At 30.3% G+C, this 26574-nt stretch overlaps 5 protein-coding genes across 7 annotated transcripts; 2 read left to right on the forward strand and 3 right to left on the reverse strand.

Annotated features, from left to right (window-relative positions):
• Nucleotides 1-471: 471 nt before the first annotated feature.
• On the reverse strand, nucleotides 472-8345 carry Rho-4 (rhomboid-4). 3 transcript variants are annotated; one of them, XM_072003804.1, is made up of 5 exons: nucleotides 7673-8345; nucleotides 3904-3982; nucleotides 3587-3775; nucleotides 2956-3281; nucleotides 472-2878 (listed from the first exon to the last, which is right to left on the reverse strand). In XM_072003804.1, the coding sequence occupies exons 1-5, from the start codon at nucleotides 7723-7725 to the stop codon at nucleotides 2368-2370; spliced, it is 1158 nt and encodes a 385-aa protein (XP_071859905.1). In that variant the 5' UTR covers nucleotides 7726-8345; the 3' UTR covers nucleotides 472-2367. The 3 variants fall into 3 exon arrangements, with proteins under 3 accessions (XP_071859905.1, XP_071859907.1, XP_071859906.1); XM_072003806.1 differs by lacking the exon at nucleotides 7673-8345 and adding an exon at nucleotides 4550-4848; XM_072003805.1 differs by lacking the exon at nucleotides 7673-8345 and adding an exon at nucleotides 4195-4524.
• On the forward strand, nucleotides 5639-9301 carry Mks1 (Meckel syndrome, type 1). Its single transcript, XM_072003801.1, has 4 exons — nucleotides 5639-6067; nucleotides 6600-7293; nucleotides 8346-8704; nucleotides 8775-9301. The coding sequence occupies exons 1-4, from the start codon at nucleotides 5991-5993 to the stop codon at nucleotides 9175-9177; spliced, it is 1533 nt and encodes a 510-aa protein (XP_071859902.1). The 5' UTR covers nucleotides 5639-5990; the 3' UTR covers nucleotides 9178-9301.
• A 364-nt stretch (nucleotides 9302-9665) lies between these two features.
• Emc7 (ER membrane protein complex subunit 7) lies at nucleotides 9666-10888 on the reverse strand. Its single transcript, XM_072003808.1, has 4 exons — nucleotides 10618-10888; nucleotides 10248-10506; nucleotides 10098-10172; nucleotides 9666-10008 (listed from the first exon to the last, which is right to left on the reverse strand). Exons 1-4 carry the CDS (start codon nucleotides 10818-10820, stop codon nucleotides 9880-9882), a joined length of 666 nt encoding a protein of 221 aa, XP_071859909.1. The 5' UTR covers nucleotides 10821-10888; the 3' UTR covers nucleotides 9666-9879.
• Nucleotides 10889-11088: 200 nt separating this feature from the next.
• Nucleotides 11089-26423, forward strand: LOC139987492 (uncharacterized). The gene is made up of 5 exons (XM_072003807.1): nucleotides 11089-11253; nucleotides 11502-11743; nucleotides 11824-12201; nucleotides 12283-12477; nucleotides 25894-26423. Exons 1-5 carry the CDS (start codon nucleotides 11213-11215, stop codon nucleotides 26016-26018), a joined length of 981 nt encoding a protein of 326 aa, XP_071859908.1. The 5' UTR covers nucleotides 11089-11212; the 3' UTR covers nucleotides 26019-26423.
• On the reverse strand, nucleotides 12937-15783 carry LOC139987494 (uncharacterized). Its single transcript, XM_072003810.1, has 4 exons — nucleotides 15621-15783; nucleotides 13590-13935; nucleotides 13287-13513; nucleotides 12937-13203 (listed from the first exon to the last, which is right to left on the reverse strand). The coding sequence occupies exons 2-4, from the start codon at nucleotides 13805-13807 to the stop codon at nucleotides 13034-13036; spliced, it is 615 nt and encodes a 204-aa protein (XP_071859911.1). The 5' UTR covers nucleotides 13808-13935; nucleotides 15621-15783; the 3' UTR covers nucleotides 12937-13033.
• Nucleotides 26424-26574: the final 151 nt, after the last annotated feature.

Consider the following 26574-nt stretch of genomic DNA (forward strand, 5'->3'; position numbering starts at 1 on the left):
TACTCGACGATTTAACAATTTTAACTTTTTAATTTAACGATAACGAATGACAAAGTAATAAAACATAAATTAATTAAAAATTTAATTAAAGCAATTCAACACATATTTATCAAATTGCAACATTAATATAATTTTTATAAATACTAAGAGTAGACTCTACTTGACAATCTTTTTTACTGTTCCATTTCATTATTATTGTTAAAATTAGTTGATATTCTTTTTTTTAAATAATGATTCCCTTCTCCAGATAAATTGTTTTGCTATATGATATTTACAGTTCATACAATATCGACATTATCATTAAGTTACTATATCATTTTGTAATGCTAAAAATTAAAAATAAAAAAAAATATATTTCCCATTAAAAAATACAGTCCTCCCATTTCTGTTTATTTTTAAAATTATTTGACTAATTATGAGCGATACTATACGCAAATAATTATTAATTTTATATAGTAGCACAAACACGCATTTTTTAATTTAACATTTCATATTTATTATAAAACTTACATACACAAGATAATACATAAGAAGCACTTACATGCGAAGAATCATCTAAATACGATTAACGAATAAAGTTGAGGTTCTTTGATAAATTTTTCTTTATTCAGTCAATCAAAATTTTCTTTATTCGCTCAAGTTCGTTTTAAAATAATTTTTGTTCAGTTTCTCTCGATTTTCTGTCGGATTACCCTGTCTATTAAGATCATTACAACTATCATGTAACATACATTTTTAAAACAACTTCACTTCAATTATCGTATTAATTACGTCTTTTACAATGAAGCTCTTAAACTAATAGTTTAGTTTCATGTTTTGGATTTTCATTATATGTATTTCGTTTCTCTCGAGAACAGTCTAATTTTAAATCGGTTATCTTAATATGAAAGTACAAAAACGAAGAACTTATATTATCTTTGACTTTCATTGGATTGTAAGCTGTGTTCCCTTCTTGTGCGTATTTCAGATATTTGAATCTTAAAGATATGATTAGTATTTATGTGATAAAAATAAAAGAAGAATGAAAAAAATAAAGATTTTATTTGGTGAGAATAAAAAAATTAATATACTTGCATTTTCCTTGCATATACTGATATTAATAATTAACTTAATTAGTAACAGAATATAATAGATATACTTGTGCATGACAAACCCGAATAATTATTAAAATTACTTTAGATTGAAATATACTGTTTCAAATGATTGTACCTCATGATTCACGGGTATCTTCTAAAATATACTTTTATGATTTTGATATATTGCCAAAATTTAAGATAATTACTATTGAATTAAAAATTTTGTAATATTTTAAGTGTAACTTTATAAAAGTTGTGTCTAATATTTTATTATGAACAGAGTAGTTAAAATTAAATCTCAATATGTTTATTTTCCTGATAAAATTAAAATAGTGCGTTTTTAAATAAATGACAATGTTAAAACAGTGCTATTTTTTATATACACCTCAGACTTAGATTTCATTTTATACTTACAAGGCACTAGTAATTTTTTATTTTCTATTGTAGTTCTATTTTTGTCAAGTTTTTATCTATATTGAAACAAATAATTTTACTATTTTAGCAGCCAAAACATAGATTTTGACATAAAAATTTCAAGTTTATGAAGGTCTTTATACATCTTACAGATATATTTGGACAAATTTGTTCTGTAACATTAGTTTAGTAGTTTGCAAATCAGGTACATGACATGGTGAATTATAAATACATGATATAGTGAAGCACAGAAACTTATTACATAAAAGTATATATATACTAGTAATATTTTAATATTTTACATATATTATAATAAAATTTATTTCTTCAAAATTAAATACTAATCAAATATTACTCTAACATGTACTCAAATATTGAAAACAACGCACTATAAAATTATCATATTGCAATTATTGCTTTAGAACATAGCATTTATAACATTTATATCTTATCATTATATTTTATAGCATTTAATATTTTATCTTTGAACGATTATCATTTAACGTACGTAATTTATTATTATAAAAATAATTGCTTTTATTATACTTTTAGAGGCAATGAAATAGCAAAAAAGTTATATTACATTTTTTTACCATTAACGCGGAATATTATTGAGTATAAAATTATTTGTCATTACGATATTTAATAGCTATTTCTCCTGTGCAAAATATAGAGACCTTCTATATCACAGTACACAATATATTAATGTTCAGTTTAGATATATACAAGTGCACTGAAATTTGCACCTTATTTATCTAACTGGTATTGTAGAAAAAGTTTCACTTGTCTCTACTTACATAGTGGCAAGATTACAAACTTCGACTGCGTTAGAAAACTCAACAGCAAAAAATAAATATTCAAAAGCCATTAAGAGTTATTAATCATAATAAGACGTATATAAAATATTCCATAAAATGGCGGCTGTCATAAGTACAGTGTAAGTAATAATACTGGCCCACCACACAACTTTTTCCCAAGTTTTTACTTCGAGATTACGAAGTACATTTATACCTACGAGCAAACCCGCAATGGCACCAGCAAAGTGAGCAACATATCCAACTTGATCATTGGTTTCTAACACGTAACGGTTATATATTGCTTGACTAATGTCAACAACTGTTACGACAAGGAATACTAACAATTGTAAAACAGCAAATTCCATTTGCGACCAGTTCATTAATATAGTTGCTACATGAGCCGTAATTAATGCATATACACCACCTGATGCTCCTGCTAAATATACTGTAGGATCCGATACAGAGGTACCAAGAGATCCTGCTACGACACCTGCTATATATATAGTTAATACTCTCCACCATTTGTGTACCATCTCCAGTGGAATACCCAACATTATTTGCACAAGTAGGTTTACTACTAAATGAAATACTCTGTATAAAGAAAAGTACATATATTTTAATTATTTAATCATATAAATAGTTATCTGTAGAATAAGAAAAATACATACCCCACATGTACAAACATATATGTTAAATACCTCCATGCTTGGTATCTTTTGTGTGGATTATAAATAAATAATGTAGCTGCTGGTCCTTCGACTGAAGGTGATTTATATACAATCACATCGTATAAAAATAAAGTAATTTCTAGTATAGATATAATTATCATTGCTAGTGCTGGAGGTTTACAACTATATTCTTCTTCATACTGTCCATCAGGTATGTCACTAGACCTTGCTAGACCTTCAAAAGGAGATGGTCTTTGTGGAACCATAGATTGTACATATCGTTGCACAAGATGACCAAAAACACCTTGCATATCTTTTCTGTGAATCTAGAGAAGAATATAGAATTTGTTTATTAGTTTCACATTGAATAATAAAAATTATTATTATGAAGTAATCTAAGAAAGATAAAATAGATTCTATAATAGTATAAATTCAATTGACCTGGTAATCAACGGATGATTATTGATCTATTAAAAAATAGTCTTTTATCAATATCTTTATTTTTTTCAATAATGATAAAAGTAATAATATATAGAATAAAGTACATAAATAAGCATTATTCTATCGTAAGAACACAATTGCAGCTAAAGTAAAATTATAATAAAAGTAATAGTAATAGAGATAAAAATACCATAGCTATAAATTCTGGATAATCTAGATATCCAGAATCATCTAGATCTGCTTTATGCATTATTATATGGACAACCCTGGTTGGAATATCATTAGAGTAACTAGACCTGCGTATCATAGCTCGCAATTCTTGATACGAGATTTTCCCATCCCCATCAAGATCATATTTTTCAAATATAGATTTCCAATGCTGAAAACATTGAAATTATTGCAATATATGAAAAGCTATACCTTTTACCAAATTTATAATATATAATGTTTATACAGGTTATGGGACACTTATAATAAAAATTATACATAGAAAAGATAAACTCTTACAGAATTATTATACTGCAGTGGTATTGTTATACCAGACTCTCCTTCTTGATTACTTGACATTCTTATTAATTTGAAACCTCTGCAACACAAAATAAAATCTAATATAAATAAATATATGATACAATAAATGTTATATGACTTAATTTCATTATTCTTATCCTAAAAAAACAAATTAATCCTTTCAAAAAGGTGAAGTAATATAATTTATTGAAATTACTATAAAAAATATACTTTACATTTTATACTTAATAAAGGAGAGAATATGTATGTACATTTAAATTCTTTTCATACCTGTATCCGATTAATTTGTCAAATTTGTACACTTGTTAAATTGTATATCAAACGTACGAATGACACAAGCTATGTCTACTTCTACGGCACACAATCTACTACATTCTCTAGCTATTACGGAGAAATTTACTTTACACATTATTTATACGAATGATACATTATTTTATCTTATCAGATCGATGCATTATCCGGAATATAGACAGAGAAGATTTATGTAGTGTGTAGTAGACGAATAAGATACATGTACGGTTCTATTCTATGTATTCTATGTATCCGCGTGATGTATATTGTACATAGACATTGATTTATTCAAGCATCTTTGATTTTTTTTTAGAAATACCATTAATCCTAATACCTCTGCAGTCAACAAGAATTTTATTCGTCAGTCAGATAGCTTAGTCTATCTTCGAACCAAATTTCTCATTACTATGACCGGTTAGTATTATATGTACACAGTACGAAGACTCGTATCTCATCAGGTATAACAGGACACGTTTTGAAAAGACTATACGGCTGAAAGTCGCCAGCGTCGCAACTCGCAACAGGTGAACTTAAAGCGGCCCAAGCATCGCACGAATAGAAAGTACCGTAAGATGTTGTACTGTGTGGCAGAATGTTTTAATTATTTCTTTATTAACATAACAGAACAATTCTACCTGTTTGTATAGTTAGATAAAATAAAATTCTTCTTAATAATAAAATTAAGAATCTAATTCCTAATATAGCAATTTTGTATAATTGATTAAAATAAATGTTAATGATGATTGAAATTACGAAAAAATTCCTTATTGATGATAAGATTAAAAATGCAGATAGTCATTAAAATCTAATATTATTGTAAGATATAATTATAAAAAGTTGTAATTCACGTGCACCGGTATACTAACAAGAATACATATCTTCATTGATGATTCATTCAATTTTCTTAGTGAATCATAAAATTCGTGTGTATGTAAGTGCACTAGATAGCTCGCATACGTACGTATATTGTTTAGCTTTCCTTTCATCAAAAAATTAATGAAGTCTGGAGCAACATTTGGTACTTTGTTACCAGCAAGTGATTAAAATAGATTATAACATCAGAGTATTTATGAAAGAATTGTGAGAGATTTATATAAATAGAATTACATAGATCAAAATGTTCATGGAATACTAAAAAATTTTAGATTATCCGTTCAGTATTACTCTCTTAAAATTATTATTATAATTATATGTTATTAATATTACCTATATCATTAAAAAAGAATTATTTATTATTACATTATTAGAATAATATAATATAAATACACTTTTATTTCATTTTTTACAAAAAATTATCTGCAATTCAAAATCTTAATACATGCCATTGAAAATTAATATTCTATGGATACAAGAATATTCTATACATGTATATACATGTAGGTATATACAGATAACTTTCTTGATATTTAATCACTCGCGAAAGATGTGTATGAAATATTGCCGTGTTTATTACATGTCCCGCCTTATAAAAAGCTGACTCAACAGGATGTAAGGTTTTTACAACTACATTTTATTCCTATGTCAAAAGAAATTCGCCACAATCATATGTAAGAGGGTACAGACAACATAAAACACAAGTACTCAACCGTGTGTGTATATATTTGTGTTGTCAGACCCGTTACCAAGCAACTGAGGAATCGATATACAATACTTCGTATGCGATTGCCGGTACCTTGTTCTCATCAGTTAGCTTTTTTGTCTTATACCCAAATGTTCTTTTATTTCAAATCGATTTCCTATCAAGTGATCGATATACTTGGGAGTAAAAACAAAAAATGGCATATAAGATACGGAAGCAAAAAATTGCCGTCAATTACAAAGTTAAAGAACCTATAAGCAACTTTAAAATAAGGTAACATTTTGAATCTTCATCTTTCGTTATGATACAAAAATTTTACAAATGTCAACGTTCGTAAGATTATTATTTTTCACTATTATTGTCTATTTATTATTCCTTTCTATTATTATCTCTTTCTTTGACAGTTCCAGTGTATTATTTAAAATGTATAATTAACCCTGAAATAGTATACATGCTATTTTTCTTAGACTATTAAATAGCACACGAGGTCTCTTGTGCATGAAATACAGCTCACATTGTGTCATCTATGTTATATGTCAGTAAAAAGATTATTTTATAAAGGAAGAGGAGGAGGACTATGTAAAATAAATCACTATCTATTTCCATAGAAAATTTTGCTAAGACCGTGAAAGAGTCTGGCATGCTATTGCAAGATTAATTCTGATCGCCCAAATTGAAAACAACGCGACTGTTCTGCCACCGAAACTCGTACCAGACATGTCGATAGAATTAGATCCCGGCCATCTGGCAGAGATTGTTTCTACCTTCTAAATTGTATTTATCTTCCGCATGTTTATTGTTTCAGAGTCAAAATCGTGCAGCAAAGGCCTTTGCTTGCAGAACTACTCGAAAACGAAGGGGATACCAGGGACTCGAATTTTCTTGAAGAGGAGGATCGTATTTTTAACTGGCAGGAAAAAGTATTTAGCCCGTTCGAACTAAGTTTTTACAGTGAAGAAACTAATTGTCTGACTGAATGTCAGAAAGTATATTACAGACAAATCAAAGAGAAGAATATCGAGGGTTCTCATCTTTATACCTACACACAAAATGATTCTTATTATCTGGGTGACGACTTGTTAACGAAACCTTATAAGACAAAATTGGCGATTAAAAACCAAACTGCATTGCCGGCCTTGCAAAATCGTAAACCTTTCCCTGAAAGGTACAATAAAGCGGTTATTGATGATGCACCTGACGAAACAAGGATTCGAACGAATCATTATCTTTACATGGAGCGTTCTACAATGTATGTCATGGTTGACTTATCTGAACGAGATAAAATCTTAACACGCTCCGACGAGAATACGGAAATAGTGCTGTTCACGATCACGTATAATGAATTGCATAAAATTCTGACGGTAAATCCCGACTTCACGGACGACCATTATTACACTATCACGAATTCCAGCGGCATTCAATTTAATTATTGGCTCGAGCATGTTTCCGAGAAACAATCGTCATTGGAATTACAGCAACAACAAAATGAATCGCGAAAAGTGAGTATGTATATGTATATAAAATGCATGATCAGATTTTTCCATGGTAAACCGGTTTAAACATGTTTGCATATTTAAATGCTGCCTCCTTTAGTTTTTTGTATACCTTTAATCAGTTGAAGGTGAAAGTTATTATTACAGTTTTAATCTAGTATTACAAGTAGAATATTTAGGACTAAATCAATTGAAGATTTGATTACATTAATTCAAATTTTTTCATTGTAAATTGGTTTGAACGTTTTAAAATATTTCTATTTAATTCTGTTTGCATATTTACATACTGTATTTTCTATTGTTTTCGAGTCAAATTAAAAATTTTATTAGTAATTTTTCTAATTTTAATTATATGACGATATTATATTATAAAATATATACATACCCAACATAGGAGATTTCAGAGATTTGTCTCATCATTCTTTGAGGATAGAACATAATTCTTGAATTCAGCGAAAATTAATCATTAACACAACAGTTATAATCTTTCATAACTAAACATATGACACACTAAACTAATTTTAGTTGTTTTATTTTACATTTGGTTAAAACATACTCGGGAAATGTGATTATCTTCATATTTAATTCTGTATTTTCGATCATTTTACTACAATACAATCAAAACCTATTAATTACTTAGAATATATGAAATACGTGGGAACGATGAAGTACATTCACCGGCGTAGTCTCAAACTCAACTGAATCTTATGGCAGTGAATGGCTCCTTGAATACGTTCACACTATCGATTCTCCTACGTATACATATATGAATACATGCATGTATCTATATGTTTATATGTACACAGTCGAGCAGTATATATTGTTATTTAAACGGAAAAGCAACTTTCACACAGTTTCGGATTATCACGATAATGTATTATCGTAGTGTATCATCTAAGATATCATCCTGTTATATGTAAAAAACATGTATTTTTGATGATAAAATTATTTGAGAAATAATTAAAGGCATTATAAAAATGTTTCAAAATATCATACTTATTAATTTTTTAATAATATATGCAAAGTAACAAGATAACGTTTTGATTTTTATATTTTAGGAAATTAAAGAACATCTGATGTACAAAGAAGCAGAAATATTTCACAGCTTTCAGTTAGCATCACCAAATGTATATACATTTTTTATAAAATTGGACATTTTATCAGCTCATGATTTCTTTTTTAATGGACTTTGCATTTCCTACTATGTTGATTTGCCAGAACATTGGGGCACAAGTCAAGTTGATAGATTGTATGGAAGAACTCAAAGATGTAATTTAAAGAATAACTCTGCATATTTTAGTTATGCCTCTGAAATATCATTAGATTTTCAATCTGCAGCTATGCTTGATGCAAACAGTATTTTACCATCTTGGCCTCGATTATTACTATCAGTTACATCACTTGACAACTGGTTTAGGTAAATTAAATATAAAAGTTTTTATACTTTGCATAATAAAAAAATTAAATTTAACAATTAAAAACTTCAGATATCGTACAGAAGGTTATGCTGTTGTTCCTTTGCCTGTATTACCTGGTTCATATAAATTCAATATCCCAACTTGGCGACCAACAGGAAGTATTATTAACACCCTTAGAAGATTTTTTACAGGTGGTACTTATGAATTGGAAGATATAACTCACTGTAGTATCCCAAAAGGACATGAAGATAAAATGTTAAATAAGTCATACTTAAATGTTACACCAAGTGGTTACATTAAGTTAAATATGAATATCATCCATCAAACTCATGGCTCAATTAAACATGATGACCACTTAAATTATTTTCAGAGATTGAGTACAGATAAACTTATGACTAATATAGACAATATTTTTGAACAGTTCAAAGCAGCCAGAGAACGTATGTTACAAATAAAAAATTTAAACATTTAATTATGTAAATTTAAATGATTAATAAGCTATAAAAAAGTGATCTGTGATATATTGTAAGTAGTAGGTAAAGGATGATGTGATGCATAATATTTGAAAATAAACATTTTTTAATACATTTGTAAAATGGTGTAGAATATTCTTATATATCAGTTTAAATGTAATTTCAGGATATTTATTTTTAACCTACAAATATATTTTGTCATATATTGATTGATATTGTTAAGAATTGCTTTACATTCATAATACACAATATTTGAATTATTTCTTCTATATGTTTTTAAATAATAATACACGAAAGGAAAGATAATAAAATAATTACAAATACATACATTCAATACAACTGGTGAATAATATGCAAAATTATAGATAAATATTTATTATAAAAACATAAAAGTTTATTAATATTCACCAAAATGTACTTTAGCCTTTTCCTTCCTTTTTTAAACTTTCAATAGCCATTTATAAAATATTCGTACCAATTCTTACCAATTATAATTTGTACCAAGTTATGTAATATAATATCAATATATTTAATTTGTTGCATGAAAATAACATTTTAGAATTCTATGTTACCTGTTTTCAAATGTAACAATGCTGCGTGAAAATTAAAAAAGTGAGAAGAGTAACTTTTTTTCTAAAAATCTGATTAACAATCAAAAGACTAGAGCAAAAGTGCAAACATACATTCTATAAGCATTTTAATCATTGTCTCTTCTTTGCAGTTTTTACTGCTTTTGCTTTTTGTTTCTCCCCACCAGATAAGAATGATGTTATTACTTCAGACATTTCTGGCATATTATAATTGGTGAAATTATTTAATTGCTCCATCTCCTGAAAAATACAGAAGTAATATACAAATTGTAAATTTAACATTGTACAATAAAACTTATAATATTATATTATTGAAGTTATTCACCAACCTTCCTAGTTTCAGGGTCATTCATGATTTTTGGTATAATCATAATTAGCAATAATGGTAATATCACCATTAAAACCTATAATGATATAAAAAATAATAAATTGAATTTTTTTTATATGAATGTAAATTTATATGTGTATAATATTCATACCATGGGATTAAATAAAAAGTCAGTTGCTCTCCACTGTTCTCTAACTTGGAAATAACGGATTGGTTTGAGTGGTTTCATTTTTAATGGATATGGAACTTGTATTACTTGAGACGTCTGAATCAAATTAACTTTCCTTGCTCTGAATTTTCCCTTTGAATTAATTTCTACTCTAACAGGTTCATAAACATAGTTTGGATTTACAACTTCAATTACATATGATCCTGACGGTACATTTGAAATAATAAACGTTCCATCCTCCCTAGAAGTGTAAAAGTTGAAATAAGCATTACTTCAGATATTTTCTGTTTGATAAAAATATACAGTTGAAAAATTTTTAATTTTCGGCCAAAAATACCTAACGTAAATTTACCTTAAGAAACCATAATGTTTTCCACCATTAGCCATGACATGAGTCATTAATTGCCATCCACTTGGAGCTCCATTTTCCCATGAAAATACTTTTCCTTCGATAACATACAGATCTGTTGATATATCCTCGTCATTTTCGGCGATTACATACTTATTCGATGTGTTGACAATAATAAAAAGTAGAAAAATAGCTCTTTTATACATAATTATATTGGATGCACACTCAACACATAGAAGTTCGTATCAGATGTTCAACTGTTGCCACTACAGTAAAATGTAAATTACTATTATTGAATTATAGATTTTTTAAATATTATTGTAGATATTATCTCCGATAGTTTTGAAGTACAAAATTACATCACATATTTTTAAAGATTATATTAAGTTTAATGAATTAGAGAATATTTTAAATAAAACATAACATATGAATTGTTCCTGTATAACGCGTATTGGTAGTACTGAATAATACTTTAGTCTTCAAAGCATAACTAGGCAAAACGTTTTAGACTTGTGCGGTCAGTAATAAATAATTTGTTATTCTAGGATCACATATATTTACGTTATTGAAGAAATTAAAAAACAGTAAGAACATCAAAATGGATGACAAATTACGTCAAATGGAAGATGAGATGAATAGGTATTAAATAGTTGTAAATATACATAATGTTCCTAACCTCTTTGTTATAATTCGTTTTATTGGTTATTTATATATATACATTTCTTTTTACTATGCAACTAATTATTTAATTTACGTTTTTAAGTTTCAAGTGGCTGATTTCTTACGAAACAAATAAATTGTTATAAATCTTTGTATAGATATGATTGAAAACTTGTATTTGAAGTATGAATGGTTTTATGTATTAACAAATTAAAACTAATTCTTAGATTTGAAGCTGAAATTGGTGGTCAGTTAGTTACACCAATGGTTAGACCTGTAATTGGTGCAAATACTTATAATCAAGTGGCTAGACAATTGGAGCAACATGAACTTCCAACACCAGTTGTTGCTGCTGCTGCAGCTAGTTTAGCTTTTCCTCCAATGATTGGATTTCCACCACCACCGCCACCACCACCACCTCCTCCTCCACCACCGCCAATGTTAATTCCACAGCAAGTAGCAAGACAAGGTAGATGAATATAAAGTCTTTTATATCATAAGATTACATTTATTGCAAGTAGTTTATTGATGAGCTATTGTTTTACACAGGTACGGTTCCTTCTATTACAACATATTCATCACCTGCACAGATAAGTAATCCATATTTACCAAATATGGTGGACCCGTGTTTAAGTGCTACTCCAAAAACTTACGAATCTACATCAGCACCAATGATTCATCCAGAAATTATTGAACAGATTATCAATACAAAGATCCCAGAAGATGACAGCAAAAAGAAACCCAAGGTGAAAGGTGTAAGTACTGCAGCAGAATTAGCAATTAGCCAAGGGAAGGCAAGTTCTATCATGGCTAATGCTAGCGCAGAAGAGACTCATCCAAAGGGTAAAGGGAAGAAAAATAAAAAAATAATACGAATGGCTGGTGGACAAACATGGGAAGATCCTTCCTTACTAGAATGGGATGAAGGTTAATTATTTATTCATATTTATATTCTTCATAAGCTTCAATTTGTTTTAAATATATTTTACATTTTTCTTTATATTGCAGATGATTTTAGAATATTTTGTGGAGATTTAGGAAACGACGTCACAGACGAAATGCTAGTAAGAGTCTTTGGCAAATATCCGAGTTTTCAGAAAGCAAAGGTAGTCAGGGATAAAAGGACAAATAAGACAAAAGGATTTGGATTTGTGTCCTTCAAAGATCCACAAGATTTCATCAAAGCAATGAAAGAAATGAACGGTGAGTTAAATAACCTCTTATTATATAATAATTTAAGATAAATTATATTCTCAAATATGAAAAAAATAACTAATTTTAATATATCCAAAGCTATACATAAGAAGTAAGCTTTAATTTTCTTAGGAACTAAAAATTCATTTTATTATGGTTTTGAATCATATAAGAGAAAAGAATAAATGATAATTTTATACATGAGGTAGAATCTTTAATATTTTACTGAATTATTTAGTGAAATTTTAATGAAAATTTAAAGGAATAGTAACGCGTGATTTCTCATATAATAATTATTCACAACTAACAAAATTAAGAAATTTTTTGGTAGATTAAAATAAAACATTTGAATAAATATTTAAAAAGTATGTACAAATAATTAATGAATAATTGGAGTTATGGTTATTTGCGGATGTTTTTTAAAAAAGGGATATTTAGATTATAATTTATCTAAAACATGACGCTTAGTTGAAATAAAATATAACTAAATATCTTTACAGTTGATTTCGTATACCAAAATTATGAGATCAGTATTCCATTTACACACTTAAGTAGGAGATTCGTTTCATTTGCCAAACGGACCCCAGCCATATGATATAAAAAGCTGCGGTATTATCGAGTATTGTCTTCTTGGTTGCGTAGAACTTCCATTACGCACAGCAATGCGAGTATTAGGATGTATTATAGGTGGCGTTGTACTTTCAGTTTTTCCCAGATCTTGTTGTTGCGAAGTACCTTAACATAACATGTACCATGTGTATCTGTGCTTATATGCGATAATGTATTATCGTTTTCTTTCTTGTTTAATATTTCCTTACTGGCATAATTTCCACGAGGACTATATGGATTCATATAAAGAATAGAAAAGGGCATGCCGCCAGCACCCCAACTACGTGACATATCTTTCTTCGACAATCTACTTCCGATTTGCTTGTTAGCCAGTGACAATTGGTGAACTTTTCTGTTCAGTGGTGGGGAACTGTCACCCCATGTTTCTATAATCGTATTGGGATCTAAGCTTGAAGTTTCTCGACGAATATCCATTCTATAATCCATAACAGTATTATTTCCTATCATTATATAGAATAATATGGGAATTAAAGATCATAAAAATTATCTACTTTGATATGGGGAGGTCCTCTGGAGTCAAAGGAACATCTTTTTGAACTTCTTGCATCGGTAACCATTTCCAACAATCTCCATTTGAAGAGCATGCAGAGGAGACCATAGCATCCAATACATTTTGCTCGAAACTGTTCCTCATATCAAGCAGTGGCACTGCTTGACACACCATCCATAGTGTGTTCAATGTGAAGACAAAGACTGTAATCGTAAACATTATTTTTCTATCTTTATTCCTTCAAGTATATTCTCGTTCGTTATCTTTCTCGTGTTCGTTCAACGTTTTCACTTCCGTGAAACGATTCGTTATTATAGATACAGCTGGTGTGCTCCCACTGGCGAATTCTGAAAAGTATTATAAAACTAAATAAATCTTTGATAAATTTTTGATGGAAAACGTATGCAGGCATCGCGTATAAATTTAACAGAAACATGAGTGACGATGCTCTATCACGAAACGCATCATGGTCGAACGTCGTGACGATCGGTCGTGATCGTTATTAGGCCGGTCACAAATCCTTGAATTTGACGACAGTCAGGTATGCTGTTTACGTTTTCCAGACATTTCTGCAATGGTTACGTTCTATTTATACAACATTCCTGCTAAATTTAGTGCGGTGAATAACCACCAACTTGCCGATTGTAGTGACTGGGATAGGGAGAGATAGCATTGTCGCTCGTTGACAATGAAACCGACGCTTGAGCGATTTCAGATGGACCAAAGGATTTTTAATCAGCTTGCTAATTCCGTTTATTTCGTTTAAGTATTGTTTATACATTTTCTAGTTTCGTTTATTATTTTCTCCCCCGTTGTTCGGCTTAATATAGGAAAGATTCAGAAGCAATTTTTTTTTTTCAGAATTCTGAGACTGATAGCTAAAAAATTGATATGCCATCTTATTTAAAAAAGAATGAGAAGGCATTTGATCTTCCGTTAGAAGTCATCCGACCCCTATAATTTGTTCCACTCATAATGATTAGGATATGATAATGTTCCATCTTATTAGAAAAAAGCTCGTTTCTCAATATTTTTAATTTAAAAAAATAGTTCTGGGCATGTTTTACGCGACTCAGCCTGCATATAAGCTATTTCAATAAAACATACAATTATATCATGAATGAAAAAAGATTACTAAAAGATTTAGAAAGAAAGAATTATAAAAAATGTGTATTTAAAAATTAATTGTTTAAAACGACCGATTATTGTTTTTCAATATTTTATGATTTTTTAGCAATGTGAAAGAAATTGTGGGATGAAGCTTAAAAAATATTTATTGCAGTTCTTTTGCAAATTAGAGATTGTCGATTCTAATACTTTGCATTTACTTGAAAACACATGCAATTACTTGAAAAAATAGCTATATCTATGAGGTCGGCTGTAGAGATAGATACGTAGGTATCTATCTACCGGTGATTTATTAAAATGACATCTTTTCAGTCTCTACGAGCGGAATTTTATATCTAGTTTGAAATTTAAAGCAATACTCTATTACTGAGATTAATATTTATAAAATATTATAATATAATATAATATAAATATGGTATTACTACGGTATTGTTGTTACTATTGTATAAGGAAATCGTACAATATAGCAGATTTATTACACATTAATAAAGAGAAATGAATTATTACAGTTACGTAGGTCTTTGAATTAAGTAATTTCAGCGTGTTTATGGGCAACCACTTTGAAGTATCAAATGCGTGATTAAATTCAATAGCTTTTTTTCGATATTATCTTAATATTTTGGCAACTTTTTTTTAATAACTCGCTCTAAGTGTTGTTAATACGAAATATTTCGTATTTTCTTTACATATTCTATTCAATGGCACTTAGAAAAAGATACCATTTTATGTTCGAATTCTGTACAATTACTGTGTCCCAAACACAAAAAGAGAAAAAAGAAATTTCATTAATTTCATATCACAGCTAAACTTCGTATAAACATTCAACGAAAGATTCTAAAATCGTATTCAATTAAAAAAGCAAATAAGAAAATGGAAAAATATTAGGAAAAATTAAAAGACTCACCGTGGGCTCGACCGTCTGTTCGTTCAGTCGTCCGTTCGGTTTCTCGTTAGAGGAAATTCGTTGTTACCTCTTCGTATCAATCTCACCGAGTTCCTCGTGAGTTTAGCGCGCGAATACGGAGCCACTCGGACATCCGTTACCCGTCGGGGTGACTACGACGGAATGCGTTGCGACCTCGCTCGTCCCGGTACTCATTCAACAACCCCTACCAGTACCGTTCTTCCCTTTAACCCCTCCACCTAACCATAAAACAGCCAATCGGAATCGTTTTGTTCGACAAACAACCGATCGTGTGCGATGTGACTTCTTACTCGTCATCGTAATCGTCATCGTACTCGTTACATCTACCTAGTGGACATCGTCATCGTTACGTTTCATTGCTCTTTTCACCGAGTCCTTTTCGCTTCTTTCGTCATTCGCTTTTCTTGGTAGTTCGGTAGCTGAGTTTAGTTTCTTAGCGAGTCTTTCTCTGTTCGTCTTTTTCAGTATCGATGGCGTCAGTCAGTACTTTTTACTTTTAGATTTGTTTGATCAATATCGAAAAAAGGAGAGAATATTGAAAGATCCGCTGAAAAAGTATAAAATTGCAAGCGTAAAGTTGTAAAGAATTGTTCCACGTGCTAGAATGTATTAACGAGTTTTTAAGATTTAACAAGAGTTTAATAAGTTTCTTTTCATTCTCATTTTCATCATATTTCCTTATCTTTTTTTACCAACCTTTCACCATTTGTTTCATTCATTTCGTAATTATACCGTCCTCTTATCTTTCCTTAGTACGTCATTCTCTTTCTCTTCGTCACCTTCTCTCTCGTTTATTTCGTTCTTCTCGTTTCTTCGCTCCTTCTCATCTCTTTAACAAATCCTCTTCGTGTTTCTTCTTTCTTTTCTTTTTTTTTTTTTTTTTTTCTTACGAATGCTTGTTTCTTTTCTCGAATTTTCTATCGCTTCTCTGTAACTCCCCCGCAGTTTCTTCACCTTTTCTTCTGTTTTCTTCGTATCTTGCTCCCGTCTTCTTCGTCTTCCTTAACGTCTTTCTCAACTGTTGCCGTAATCATTATCTTTCTCGTTCGCTCGACTTTCCTTGCTCTATTACTTCGTTTTCGATTACACTTATCTTTTTTGTTATGGTATTAACCATGTTATGTTGTATAATATTTATTTCTATATAAAGCAAGTCAACCAATTAGGCAACCTGTATCTCTTGCTTCGTTTTAGATGGAAGAAATTTTGCAGAGAAATGAGTTGAGTAGAGGACCGATCTTTCTCCTATTTCTCATTCAGGGTATACGCAATGAAGATCAACGATCAACTGTCGCTTTTGTCCATTCATATCATTGTAGTACATTGTTTTATTACATAATCTCGAATCTTTGAATTTTAGATGGTTTTATCAATTCAAAACTATTTCAAAAATATTCCAAAAGTTTATAGTCTGACGTTCGAAGACTTTCCCTATCGCTATACTAATTTACATATTCCCATCTTTCTTCTACTAATTTATATCAAGTTCCGATTGAGTTGGATTTGTTTATTATTATCATTATTACCAAAAAATGTGTAGCTTGGTGGCTTCGAGACTACAATAACGCAATTGTTCTATCTAATATTTATTTTTACAACATCAGTGGATGAATAAAAGCAACTTTGTTTCGCGACATTATGAACATAAATGAGACCAATAGAGCGTCTCAGAAATCTTCCAATAATTGGACCTATGAGAACCACGATGGCCCAACAGTCCATTTAACGATTAATTGAACTATTATAGCTACTTATTTTTATTATATCCAGATACGCCTTTTACTCATTATTGCTCTGTTACAACGTGTCTTATCTGAACAGTATCTAAAATCTAAAGTATATCGATATGATACAGATATCGTCCAATCGTTTGGTCAGAAACTTGTCGTTCGTTTAAATTTCGCGTTTTACCCACAAAATTTCCATTTCTCACTGGTTTGGGAACGATCGGTCTTGGCGGTGGTCGCATTCCATCGACGAGATTCCTCTTCCTCCTCATCTTGTGTTTCGCGGGATGAATCAGAGTCCTACACATGCTGCTGTGTTCGACACCGTTCACCACACAGTGGGTGAGAAATAGCACGAATATTTCTGTCGATATATTTATTTCACGACGAGGGACACGACTCGATTACAAAATAAACATATTGTCTCTGCGAAGGCGATCGTATATTAGACGGGGTGGCTCGTCGAAGTAGGCGGCCAAAGCTTGAGCAGGCTAGACTATTTTATTGGGCTGAATAACGAGGTCTTTGAGATTTTTTTGACGGAACCCGATGTTATTAACTTTCCAGGAATCAGCGTATATGCGTAATCTTGTGTCCTTTGCATTCCTCTTTTCTTTTTCTTCGCCATTGAAATGGATTCCTGTGCGAATAATGCAGAAGGGTAGATGCACAAAGCGTGATTGTTGAATATCTTGAAAAAGACAAATCTTCTTTTATGGTCTTTATAGAAATATTAATAGATAAATCTGTTCGTCAGTTCTAGAGATAAAAATTTCTTTATTCGAAATTTAATAGCGCGATGTTTTACGCTTTTAGAAGAACAAACAGTATTGTTATATATTATATAAGATTCATTCATTAGGATTCAGTAGGACTTGGCCTTCCGTTAATTAGAACGAAATTTTACTTGATGTACTGATTTACTGATTTCTTACGGATTTTTTATTGTCAGAACAACTCTCAATTATTACTGTAACGAATGAACGATTTATTTAGCGAAAAATTTGCATCTCTTGAAATATTACTAATTATTCGAATTTAGTTGCTCGGACGTGAACGAGTTATTCGAGCAAAGATTATAGATACATGATGGGAGAAATTAGCAAACTCTTCTTGATGGTTGTCCAAATTATTTTGCCCCTATGCTCAGATAAATGGATTTTTATTGCTCTCTTTCATCGCAAATAAATGTTCTATTCTCCGCAAATTGTTTTATTTATCAATTTCCGAATATTTAAGAAAATTTATTTCCACGAAACATTCAATTTTCTATTGAATTCTTCCAGCGTACTATTACCACAAGCTATGATACATCTTCTCTGGCCGTTCATTACACTAAATTCATTCCTAAATTCCTTAAAGCATTCTGGTACACTGGATTTTTTAGTCACGTTGCCACAGTACATATCATTTGTTGTCCACACCTCGTTCTTCCTACTCGCGAGAATGAAATATCGTTAAGTGACGAAATACGAATATTACGCTCACTTATATCCAGACGAACTTGACTGGTTGAGACTTAAATTAGAACTGAGTGATACCACATGCAAAGTCTGTTTGATCTCCGTAACTGAACCTTATACGTATCACTTTTACGTTAACGTTTCCAGAGTTTAGTACAATATAAATAGTCTAGTTTCCAGAATAAGTGTTATCTATTCATAAAATTATTATTAAGATAGGTAGCATAATTTCTTATAAGTACTATTATGACCACGTTTTTGAAAAATTGCTTTACCAAGTGATATTTACAAGGTGCACATTTAAGAACTTATTCAGAACCATTATATTTTTTATGTATTCTCTCACGTTTTATAAATCTTGTTCTTTATCATGAAAACTTTTCCTTTCATTATTTCGAATCCCTAAGAGATTTCTATAAATACATATTTTTTGTCAAAAATCGAGGCGTTCTTTAAATGTTTCCAAGCGGAAAGATATTTCGTGACAGGTTCTCTAAAGCGTATCATGACAATAGAAATCGGAAGGTTTAACAACTGTCTAAAGAAGGGGATAAAAATATACTATTTGAAATTATAGATAGTTTCATTATTCGGAAATATGTTAAATTTATGAATTATATTGTTAAATGTATCCCTTCGTTAAGATTAACGACGAAAGATTTTTTGATAGAAACATTCCTTGTCAATAGGCGATCGAAATCTATTTCCGATTAGTAATAATTATGAAAATATTCTATAATTTCTATAATTTCTTACATTTTAATCTGAAAATACGAATACTTTTCAAATATTTTTGTTCTCGCGTAATCGAATGTCCCTGCAATTATTTTCAGCAGTGTACATTTTGATGCACAACTGTAATATTTGTACGAACATGGTGAATAATAAGTTGGAAATTGTTTGCATTCCCGTTTGTTGATCGAGAAATCGATCATTGTGGTCGGAGCAATTAGCGTAAAAAGTTTTTCAGCACCATCTATACACAATACACATAGAGTACAGGAAAAGTGCATTGTAAGTTATATATAGTATATCTATATAACATTCCGAATGATTTCTCGAATGATTGTTCATTGGAGTATAAAATGCAAATTTCTTTTATAAATATAATACGAATATGTAAAAAATAATTTTATAGATAAAATATATAAAAATGATTTATTTACTGATGACATTTGTTCGGCCGTTTCGCGGAGATACGTGATCGCGAAGGAGCGCGTCAACGAGAGTCGTAAATTCCGATTTGATAATCGACGCCACGAGTCGATCGATCCCCTATTTCGGTTAGGATAATAGAGGTGGTTGAACTGATCATAACACTGAATTAACAGGTTACAATATACACTTTATTCCAACAACTTTGTAGATATAAGTAATTACGCGTGGTACGTGTAGATGTATTCTCAGCGAAGTGTAAGTAACAAGTTAAACTGATGACTGATCAATGAATGGAAAACCAGTCAAGAGATGATGACTGATCTAAGGATGAAACCAGTGAAGTTCGCTGACAATGCTGTCGCAGAGGAAAGTTATTGATGGGTATGTCATCGGATTCGTTGATGACAATTTTGGCTAGGAAAGTGAGGGCAACGGTCATTGTTCCTAAATGGATAAGAAAAAGGCTGGTGGGTAAGGATAGGTACTGGTCGCCCCTAATCAGAGGTCGGCCGTGGGTGGCATTGTACATAGGAAAACCGCTTTCCCGTGTTTTGGACAATAGACCTAAAGAATAATTCGACCAAAAAGATACTTGTTTGGTCTGAAGGACCTTAACACTTAGCCAACCGAATAGGGAGATCTCCCCTCTGTGAAAAACATCGCTGCGTGACCGAACGGGAAATCTCCCTTTTAGACTTCAACGAGTTTTTTTTTGTTATTATCAGTTATTGTCTACCTGGAATTGTTCCCAATTAATTGCGCCACTTTTTTTGCTTTTATAAAGTACAGTATATAATAAAATACACCAATTTAGTGGTGTTAAAATTAATTCAAAAGTTACACTATCAGTTATGACTAAATAAAGTTATTATATAATCGAACGATACCATACTGTAAAGAGATATTAGAATGCATTATGAATTTTTAATTTCACATTCAAGTCGTGTTATTTATCCTTAGTGATCTTTAATGTTTTTAATTTTACCTATATTTTTTATACTTTCAACATATACTTTTAATTTGATGTTTTGTATAAACAATATGTGAAATTGTAAAATAAAATCATTACCGCAAAATATAATTGACAACTTAAATAATTTTTAGACTTCTTTGTTTTTTAAGTAGTGATTATTAGTCCTCGATACTTGGAAAAATGCGCGGTGGATAGCGTGTATAGGTTGGCTTATTCGAGCGCGGTGGAAACGTATAGCTCGCAGTGGCGCAAGCTGTTGGCTAAGTGTTAACTATGAAAATGCTAAAATTTATGGTGGATCTTTGAGATTATTGAGGGCCCGCAATAAGGGTATGTAGATATTTGGCAGTCATCTTGCTCGAGGTATGGAGTCTGGTTTGTGTAGAGAGTCACCGGGCGTAACACATTATTCCGTACTAAAATGAGACACCGCGTATGTAACGGCAGCGATAAGTGGTAGGTCCAGAATTTGATCAGACGCAACAAGTAGTTTAAACACACGTACGAGCGAATCAATGAATACGATAAAGACTGTCTGCAAGAATGGGTACGTTTAGCATATTAAGCTGATACAAAAGCGATGGATCTTTCATATAATTTCTTTTAAAGAAGCCTTCTACAACCGTTAAAAAGAATCTAAACTAATAAAATGATGAACAACATTTGAATAATTTTCAACTTAGAAAATAAAAAGAAATAAAATATTTATCCTTTTTAAACATTATACGAAAGATTTTGATAATCGTTCTTTTATGAATTATTAACTTTTTCAATATTTTATTGAATATAAAAGGCTAAGTCATAGAAATGATGACTGTTTGAACGGATATATGAGTGAATGTTTGAGGTACCTGGTTTGACTCGATTTCTGTCGTTGTCCTGGGTGTAACCTTGCGATCACTTTGAATAAGATTAAACAGCTGATCAATGATTTTGTCCTGATTACCATCGTTTTTCTGAATGTTTAATTATAATCTTTGCTCTTAAAATATAGCTTCCATTTTTAAGTAAACGTTTTTAAAAATTTGGAACATCATAATAAATTTTCATTATTTCTTTTTAAAAAAAATTTGCGTGTATTATTAAAACATAGTTAAATACATTTGCAGACTGTTAGCGGGAAGAGTTGTGCAGGCTGGTTAAAAAGAAATTTCAGAAAGAGTTTAGAAAATTCATCTTACAATGGAATTTACGTTTCAAAGAGTTTTGGTTGCAATAAATTACGTACTCAGTATCGTGCTACCATATTTCAATATGTGTCGCGAAAAGACCCATGGTACTTTTGTTTCGAGGAATAAATGTCAAAAGCTTCAATATATTATATTGTCCTTATCAAGCAAACAACTTGCCTTATATTTTAACAATCTCTTCGTTTATAGCAGTAATACGATTTTACTAATTTCCTTATGCTAATTTCTTAAATTACTTTCGTGGAATTGTAAAATTGTAAACAACACTGAATGTTTATTCTCTGTAATTAATAATTATATGGCGTTGGGAATATAGGATTCCGCTACTCTTTTACGATATCATTTTGTTTCCTCGTAACAAGGAGAGTTTTATTTGATCATTAAACATTTCATTCCAAGCCTCAGATATTTCATTCGAAAAAATGGTATGTTACATATTTTCTTTTGAATAAAAAAAATGTAGAATTAAAGGAATTTTAGCTTCTTAAGAAAGAGCGTTCATTTCCATGAAAAGCGAAAATTGCTGTTATTTGGGTGCAGAATTAAGGATCAGAAATAGAAGTAAGACTCGAAATAGTCGTGAAGGAAAATATGCTGGAAAAGCCCAAGGGGATATATAATTGGTTTTTATTGTATTTTATTATGGATATATAATTAGCTCGTAGTTTAAAGATCCTTTATTATTTTCTATTCGTTTTTAAAGTTATCTGTATATAGTATAAAATATTTTATCTATTTTATAAAAATGTAAAATAGGATCTTCTGTAAAGCTTTATTTCCAAAATAATCGCATTGTTATGTTTATATAGGAGTTTGAAGTTCAGAAAAATTGTTTTCTAAATATTTCTGGTTATATTTTTATATCTAAATTGAAGATAAAATAGCAGTATCTGTTAATAAGGGTACATTATTTTTAAGCGAATCTTAACGTAGTTTTAATCTATAAATGACATTTTCGTCAATTAAAAAAGATGGTTTTAATTAATTTATATTATATATTAGTAACCTCTCGCTCCACGAAAAATGTTCAATACATAGCAAAATTTCGTAATAACACCCACGAAACATCAATCATCAGTTTCCCTTTTCATGAATGAAAATGAGCCATAGAAATTTTAAAAAAGATTCCACAAGTTTTTGCTTCGATAATTCCACTTTTGTCGTACTAACAAAATTCTATTAGGAAAATGAATTTAGAGCTTTATATTTCATTACTTATTAAAAACAAAGGCTTACAAACTGATTTTTAACTTAGCAAAATTAGATATTTTGCGAAAGTAAATTGCACGAAACTCCGGAGGAGTCAATCCACTTTTGCATCCAAAATTTTGCGTTAAAATACACTTTTAGAAATGTTATATCGGAAATGTTAGATTGGAAAAGTTAAACATGATATAAATATACAAAAATGGTTAAATCAACTATGAAATTATAAATAAAATTATGACATTATAATAGTAGTAAAACTCACTGAAAAAAAATTTTGCATAATGATTTTTTATTACTTCGCACATACAGACTAACGATAGAAAATGTATATTACTTTTACAAATCAAACGCGAAAACATCCTTTCAAATGCACTACTTGAAGTTCTACAGAAAACTATATACAATTTAGATATTACGTTACTAGTGAGAGAATACTCTGTATTTACTTTACACTCTTTCAACCGTTATTGTTAACTGAAACCTTAAAATATAAATATCATATTTCCAACGACAATAGGGCACGTTTTGCACGTTTTGATTTTAAATTTGGTATCACTTGATCGAACGAAGGTAAGATATTTCATACCTACTATACATACAAGATATAACATTCTTTCCTATGTTCCTTATTTTAAATAAATGTTCAAAAACGTGTTGACATGCGTTTTTACTTTGTTCCATACGTTTGTTTCCAGATACCATATATTACTCCCATTTCAGATTAATGAATTTATGCTCCCAGTTTATTCCTCGAAATATGTCATACTATATTCGTATGCTATTCTACGAATTTGATAAAAAGATTTCATAGAATTTATGCACTGTTATCATAGTTTAATATTAGAATATAAGTTTAGAATGATTTGTTTATTACAATAATTTCATCTTATAGAATACTGATTTCGATTATTACAACTTTTCAGGAAGTAATGGTAAAGTAATTTAATTATAAAATAATCAATACTTCACTGTCTCGATGGCGATTATAATTTTTCGATAAATTCGATTGATATCTTCCGCCATCCTGTTTCCGCTATTTTGAAAGTTGACTTCCGTTTCCGGTTTCCTTCCCTTTCCTTATTTATTCCAAGTAATTCCATCCATATTTTATACTATCTAAATCTATATCCTATTTAGTGCGGACTTCTATTATATCGCTTCACTTGAGTGAAATCCATTTGTTAATTTTCTCGAAAGAAAATCTTTCTATTTAATTCAAGTAATACCTACATATAACGCGAAAGTAATTTACTTGTTATCTGCCCTAGATTGTTTCCATTAATATCTGTTAAAACGTTGTTACTTCTCGCTCTTTCTCGTGATTCATATCCTATTGAGAAATCGTTACACTTTGAATTTTTCCAACCAATGTTTAACTTTCTTGATATTTGGAAAACTTTCTTCAAAATGCTACTGAAGGAATCACGTTTACCTTTCCAGTAATTTTTTCGACATTTCAACAAATATAATTGGTACACTCAATCAGGAGCTTCTTTTATATACAAAAATAAATTGAAAAGAAAGTATAAAATTTTTTCGCTTGAAATCTTGTTTCTGAGAAAACAAGGGTGGATGTGTATAAGTTTAGATCACTAAAAATCGGGACTAAGAATTAAATACTTCGATATAAAGAGATGCTGCGAATAAAAAAATTCGAAAAGACGTACACTCGTGGGCGTGCTTGGTTCGCTGACAAAACAATGAAACGCGAACTCTAAATGAATTTACTTTGAATATCGTTGATACTGTGGACAATATCGCCACCTTCTGTCATGATTTTCACAGATAGTAGAGGGTCTCTAATTCAGTCGTATCATGTTTTTTGTGTAAACCACTTAAGCCTACGGTTTATTTGTGCTTTATCCGTATCTCAGATATTGACTTCCTTTTATACGGGTTTCTTTTGCAGTTGGCTAACAAACCGTAATTTTAAAATAGTACAAGACTTACTAAACGTTCGTTAGAAGAAGCTAGAATCACGTTTTCAAATATTTCATATAAATATTTTAAGTACTTGAGTATTTGAAATTTGAAAGACATCGGGTCAGGTCGGGTCGGGTCGGGTACAGTCGGATCGGGTCGCGTTCCTGAGAATTTCCAGATTTCCCAAGAATGTTCGGGTTTTCCGACAGTGTTCGAGTTTCTCGGAAATTTTAGGGAAGTCCGAACGAACATTCACGAGAATCTCGAAATTTTCGGGACCCGTTCTGGCTCCTAAAAGATTCTCGTCGTATCGTTTTAGTATTTTCGGGTTCTCACACACCTCTAGTCTATAAATGTTCGAAGGCAGGATTATAAATAAAGATAAAGATAATATAAATAGAATTAAAGATAATATATGCGAAACATTAATAACCAAAACAAAATAATTTACAATAGCAACTAACTAAATATTATCATATGATAGGATATAGCAAGCGTCTAGACATATTCATTCAACTAGAAAAAAATAGAAAGGAAGAAAAAAGAAAAGAAAGAGATCACTTTCTCCTATAAGAATAACTTCAATCCAATGAAATTGTTTTCTTTCAGGTCGATACGTAGGCTCACGTCCCATAAAGCTACGGAAGAGTTCATGGAAACAACGGAATTTAGAGACAGTACGGAAAAAAGAGAAAGAGAAGCAGGCATTAATTGGCTTGTTAACCGGGCGGTGACGTGATAGGGAACCTTTGTTCTTTTTCTCGTTCATATTTATTTAATCGGATTTTACACTGACTCACTATTGTTGGTCTTTTCAAACAATTGTCATCGAAACGTCTGTACGTAAAGTATATTTACGAAAGCTTGACAACTAGCACCAATGGATACGTTTTTTAAGAATTCTATTTCACAGGAGTAAAAATGTCTACGATCGAGTACTATCTTATATTGTGATTGACTACCATATAGTATATAAAAATTGCATGTAGGTGTACATGGAAATAAATTCTTACTGCAAATGAATTATTCATGATACTTACTCAGTAATTTTGTTTACATATTTGTTTATTTTTTGTCAGTTCTTTTATTATTTTGTAAACATCAATATTGATTTAATAAATATGAATATTGATTGTTTAGATATTAAGGTATTTTATTGTAATATTGTTCTTATTTTTAAATATCTAACTGTAATTATTCAATGTAAAGTCGATTGTATAATATGTAAATCTTATTTTATATATTTTGCTTCAATATTATTTATAGTTTACATTCTTATCGACATAAGGT

The sequence above is a fragment of the Bombus fervidus genome, chromosome 5, assembly GCF_041682495.2.
Source record: "Bombus fervidus isolate BK054 chromosome 5, iyBomFerv1, whole genome shotgun sequence".
NCBI lineage: Eukaryota > Metazoa > Arthropoda > Insecta > Hymenoptera > Apidae > Bombus > Bombus fervidus.